At 45.8% G+C, this 5,546-nt stretch overlaps 1 protein-coding gene across 6 annotated transcripts in view; it reads right to left on the bottom strand.

Moving 5' to 3' along the window:
• The window catches only part of exoc7 (exocyst complex component 7), a 14,832-nt gene that overhangs the window by 2,628 nt on the left and 6,658 nt on the right, over positions 1-5,546 (bottom strand). For 3 of the 6 annotated variants that reach the window (XM_037691289.1, XM_037691288.1, XM_037691287.1), the window contains 6 exons: positions 5,169-5,237; positions 3,454-3,599; positions 1,923-2,075; positions 1,750-1,848; positions 1,616-1,678; positions 1,370-1,436 (listed from right to left, as the gene is read on the bottom strand). In XM_037691289.1, the coding sequence (XP_037547217.1) occupies positions 1,370-1,436; positions 1,616-1,678; positions 1,750-1,848; positions 1,923-2,075; positions 3,454-3,599; positions 5,169-5,237 (597 nt within the window). Of the gene's footprint in view, positions 1-1,369; positions 1,437-1,615; positions 1,679-1,749; positions 1,849-1,922; positions 2,076-3,453; positions 3,600-5,168; positions 5,241-5,546 lie in introns of all 6 variants that reach the window. The other 3 variants (XM_037691290.1, XM_037691284.1, XM_037691286.1) reach the window with 2 other exon arrangements.

Here is a 5,546-nt window from a genome sequence, read left to right as displayed (position 1 = left end):
AGCCGGGAGGAGACTGTTGGGTTAGAAAGCAGCCGGGAGGAGACTGTCGGGTTAGAAAGCAGCCGGGAGGAGACTGTCGGGTTAGAAAGCAGCAGAGAGAAGCAGAAAGCATGACAGCGAAGAAAGAAACCAGACAGAGCTGCTGCTGCCGGGACACAAAACCAGATCCAGGGTTTGAACAGCGACGTGTTCTGAAACGTTACAGTTCACTTGAATCCTAAATGTTTGGATCGACGGCTAATTTGTAATAAATCTTCTCTGGATGTTAGTGAAGATAAGCGCTTCCTGTCTGTTCGTCATCGCCACCGTCTCCAAACCATAAATGGGGTTGATTCAACAAGTGGCCCTTTGAAAATGATTTCGGGGGGGCTGCACACCTGTACGCAGCAGAGTGACTCGTCCATCTCACTTGTTCAAAAGTGGCGTTAGCTTAGCTTTTTATAAAACGACCCTTTTGAAGACAACGATGAGAACCGGAGCAACAGAAGCATCGCTGTGGTTACAGAACACGACGGGCGACGTCACGCCTCTTTCTGAACGTTTCCCAACACACTCAGAAGAACAGGCGGTACGTCGATGGCCGCCGCCGCTGAGTGATCTGAAAAGTGAATGTTTGTAGTTTTCCAGTGACGGGGACCGAACAGGAAACCTAAATGTTTTTGGTGCAAGATGTTCAAGTGGGGAGGAGTTACTCTGCGGAGAAGAACGTGTTTTTACTCGTCTGAGGCGGCGCAGTGACGGGTCCTGCTGAGTATCCACCACCAGGTGTAGTGGTGGGGCCAGAGGGGGGCTAATGGTGGCCTTGGCCCCCATAGATTAATCTTCAGTCACCCCAGTCGTTTGAGGAAACTATACTTTTAAGCAAAACAAAACTAGAAAGCATAGTTTCCTCAAACGATAGGAGTGGCCATCTTGGATTTAGACGTCTCAACCCATGTTTCCACAGTGACCCGTCTTACACCAAGATGCAGCTACACGCCAAAATGGAAGGATGCTCATTTTTCAACTTATCCATAAAATCATTAGAAGAACAAACTTCTCTGATGTTGAAACCACGAGACACTGAATCCTGTCCTTCACGTGACAGAAATAAAGTTCTGCCATCTTGAAAACTTATTTCACTCCTGCAGCTCCTCGTCACAAATCACCTGATTTTCATTCCTCTTCTCTGCACATCACACCACCTGCTCCCTACTCTCACTACAGACGTCTATGAACATCCCCGCCCTGCCTGACCTCATCTGTCCACCTGTCCCTCACCTGCGAACCAGAAGGAGCCGTGAAGCGGACAGGTTTCAAACACGTCACTCTTCAAACCGGTTCTGACGGATCTGGCCCAGTGAAAGTTAACCCAGTTGTGGTTCGGTACCTTGTGAGGCCAGCATGGCTCCGGCCGTCTCGTGGAAGTCCAGCAGCTGCTGCAGAAACAGGATGGCCTGCAGAGGAAGGACAGAACAGGAACCTTCAGACCAGAACATTATAGAAATAATCCACGTTCAGCAGCAGCAGGAGGAGGAGGAGGAGGAGGAGGAGGAGGAGGAGGAGGAGGAGGAGGAGCAGCAGGAGGAGGGTTTCCATGGTAACAGGCATGATGTTCAGTGGGTTTTAAACTCACGTTACTGGTGAGCTCGTGGACCGTTCCATCTTTGGGCATGTTGTACTCTTTGTCCGGGTCGTTCTGTCAGAGAACAAACGCAGTGAGTGATAACGATCGATCGCTGATCGATCGATGACACGACGATCTCCTGCCTTGATGCTGTCGGCGAACTCCTCTAGAGCTTTGGCTCCGATCGTCTCCATGGAGGTGATGAGCGTGGGCAGCTTGTTCTTGGTGCTCGCCGCCGTCCCCTGCACAGATACGGCTGTGTGAACAACGGGATGATCGGTAAACACAGACGGGATCGATGTGGGGCCGCTCGGACCTGCAGCGTGGAGTCGAACTCCGACTTGTTCATCTTCAGGTGCCGCAGGATGGGGAAGATGGTGAGGATGGCGGAGTAGTCGCGCCGCTCGATGGCTCGGCGAGCGGCGAACACAATGTTGTCTCCTTCCAGCATCAGGTTGTTCAACGCCTCCTGAACACAAACAGGACAGACAGGAAGTGACCTACTGTACGACAGGAAGTGCTGCTACATGTCAGTCTAAAGTTTACAAATTAAATAAAATCCGTTTCAAACTGAGGTCTGGAGGATTTCCTGTCACATGATAATAAACCATATTTTATCTACAAATATCAAGAATATGATTTAGTTTTTAACAAGGACTTATCAATAAAGAAGCAGCAGACGGTTGGAGACGACTTTTAAAAAACAGATTCTCCGTCTTCCAGACGTGACGTCATATTTAACTTTAACCACTGGAGATTCAAAGGAAACCAACATTTTCCATAAATCTATTATTTATAAAAGCGTACATCAAAAACCAGCAGAGAGCCCTGAACATTCTCTTATTTATAACCTCAAAAATACTCGGGTTAATAAATAAAAACTTATTTTAGCAGAAAAAAAAACTTGCAAAGATTTAAATTAACAAAATGCATCCAGAAAATCCTCTACAGAAGTCCCTCGCTACTTCGCGGTTCGTTTATCGCGGACACGCTCTATCGCGGTTTTTCAAAATAAGATTAGACATGACGCACAACTGGCCGATTGATGGATGAGCTGCACGATCAACATGGATTTTTATTTAAAATAAATTATTTTAAAGTATTCAGCACCTGCTGCACCATTGTGCAGCTCAAACTGCAGGATAAACTTCCTGCTGCAGCTGATCAGCTGATCTCCATGCAGCAGAGAAGTGGGCGTGGCCAAGAGCGCTTGCAGGTGGCAAAGAGCAGAGGAGGCGGAGAGCTGAAATCATGACACTGTCTCTTTTAGAGTTTAGAAACATTGTCATATATATATACATATATATATATATATATATATATATATATATATATATATATATACACACACACTATAAAAATACATAAATAAACTACTACTTTACTACTATTCCTACTTTGCGGTTTTTCACTTATTGTGGGTCTTCAGGGTACGAATCCCCCGCAATAAACGAAGGACTAATGTATATTGTTTTAAACCAGTTATATTTCAAACATAACTGATTTATGATCATTAAATAATTAATTTATTTTAATCAGTTCTGTTTAACTAACAGGAGGAAACTAAACTTCAGTAGTTTTTAAATATCAGGTCATTTTTAGCAGCAGATACTGAACTAACCAATATTTAACATTTTAAGTCCTAGACTTTAAAAATAAAATCCTCGTCTGTAAGTTTTCAAATCATTTTCTTAATCGTGTTAAAACGGTTTCAATTTGAAGTTTATTTATCATTTAATTTGAAATGAGAAGGTTTGATGAGGATATGATTTATAAATAAATAAAAGGTGAAAACAAAGTAATGTTTGGTTGGAAGCCGAGCGAGGCGCTCGTTTTGTGCGTCGGACCTGGATGAGGGAGTCGAAGGTCTTCTTCTGGTGGTGCTCGGGGATGATCTCCGTCAGCAGGACGTACTCGCTCTGAGCCAGCTTCACGAACGCACTGATGCAGTGGATGTACGAGTCGATCTCGATGTCCAGCACGTCGTCTTTCCCTGAGAGGGACACGGACAGCTGCAGTCAGACAGGAGCTCTGCGGTCCCGTTCAAAACTCCTGATCCACCGCTCAGATTTAGAACTCACTAATGAGGAACCAGAACTTTTTAAAAGTAGTTCTCAAGACCAGATCCACAAAAACCAGCAGCAGAGACCGAATCCTGCTGGATGAAGAGCCAGCGTGACTAAAAGCAGCAGGTTTATCCAGTTCGAACAGCTGGATGTTGGTATTTCACATCAAACGGGACAGAAATGAGCAGTCTGTAAACTTCCTCCATGACTGAAGACCCCTCACATCTTGTACGACTCAGTGGAGGTCTCGACTTCAGGAACCACAGCTCTGGACTTCCTGAAAGTCTTTTTGTTTGGACTTTTTTCACAACATATTAAGAATCACCTTGTTGGTGGTGAAATATAATTTCCCATCAAACTGTTATCTTTACTGATAAAAACACAATAAATGCCTTTGTGACGGACCAGGTAAGAAAAATATCTGATATAAACGCTGCTAACTTGACCACAAAATAAGGGTCAAAGTTAAAAACTAGAGCCTGACTGATAAATCAGTAGGGCTGATAATTTAGGTCCATATAGGTGTTTGAGGACCCATCAGTATCTGTGATAACCGTCTCATTATTTACCGATAAACACTTCCAATTTTCACCCCTAAAACGATGGAATCAGCCATAATGTTACAATGTATCCAGCGGAGGGCGCGTGATAGCTACAAGTCACGGTCGTTCACTTAAGTTTCATTTTCAGCGCAGCCGAAGCAGCGCGCAACACTGTGTGGAGTATTTTACTGAACAGAGCATGGTGAGTTTATTTTAACTGCTCTGTAAAATAAATCAACAATAATAAATTCTCTTCAATCCTACAACCTGCTTGTCATTAGCTACGTGCCTCTCAAGTTAGCATGCTAACTTTTAGATAACCTAGCATAGGCTACAGCCTTGTAACACTTTATCCAGAACAATAAATCTAACGTAGAGGTAAAATATGTCAGTGTCAGTAACTTTATCTTTGTCGTCCTCAATGAAATGAATTGTTTGTCTGAAATATTTACTTCTCTGCAAAGAAAAATAAACTCTGCTGCGGTCAGTCTAAGTATAATATGGATCTGATTAGCTTAGCTTCATGGTTGCTAACAGCTGCACTAAATAAACAAGCCCCGCTCCACTCGCTGTTTAGATTCTGGACAAAGTTTAAATATTTTCAGCCATTATTATCGGCGGTCGCCTTCCCCTCCCAATATCAGTATCAGCGACCGCCAAAGTTTCCACATCGCTCGGGCTCTAATAAAAACACTAAAAACACAGACAGATCCGGAGAATTACCGGAGAACTCCTGTTAACGACCAATTTAAACGATTACAGGAAGGTCTGGCTGCGTTGAATAAACACTACAAGAGACGAAGTGGATCAGGACTTCAGAACAGGACTGTGGACGTCCTGGACTGGGCAGCTAACGTTCAGTGACATCACAGCGTGGCGTTTCAGCAGCAGGTGAGTTTTAATGTCACGACTTCCTGTTTTCACTTCACCACCCCTCGTTCTCTCGGCACTCACCTGTGGCGGCCCCGTGCTTCTCGTTCAGGGCGTCTGAGGGGTGTTTGACCCGCGGGTCATGATCGTGTCCTGCTGGGTGGAGGGAGGGTGGGGGGACAGCACAGACACTGGTCAGACCAGCTTGGGGGGGGGGGGGGGGGGGGAGAAAACCAGGCCCGGGGAGGGGGGGGCTGGCCCGGCCCCGGAGGGCGGGGGGGGGGGGGGGGGGGGGGGGGGGGGGGGGAAGACAAACCTGACCCTGGAATCAGCTGCTCTGACCGCCACCAAGAACCAGTGAGGAGGCAAGTGGAGAAGAGAGGACACCCACTGAGGTGTGTGTGTGTGTGCGTGCGTGTGTGTGTGTGTGTGTGTGTGTGTGTGTGTGTGTGTGTGTGTGTG

This window comes from Nematolebias whitei, chromosome 17 (genome assembly GCF_014905685.2).
Source record: "Nematolebias whitei isolate Nwh7 chromosome 17, NemWhi1, whole genome shotgun sequence".
NCBI lineage: Eukaryota > Metazoa > Chordata > Actinopteri > Cyprinodontiformes > Rivulidae > Nematolebias > Nematolebias whitei.
The sequence above is the reverse complement of the archived record's forward strand: the minus strand, read 5'-3'. Positions and strand labels throughout refer to the sequence as shown.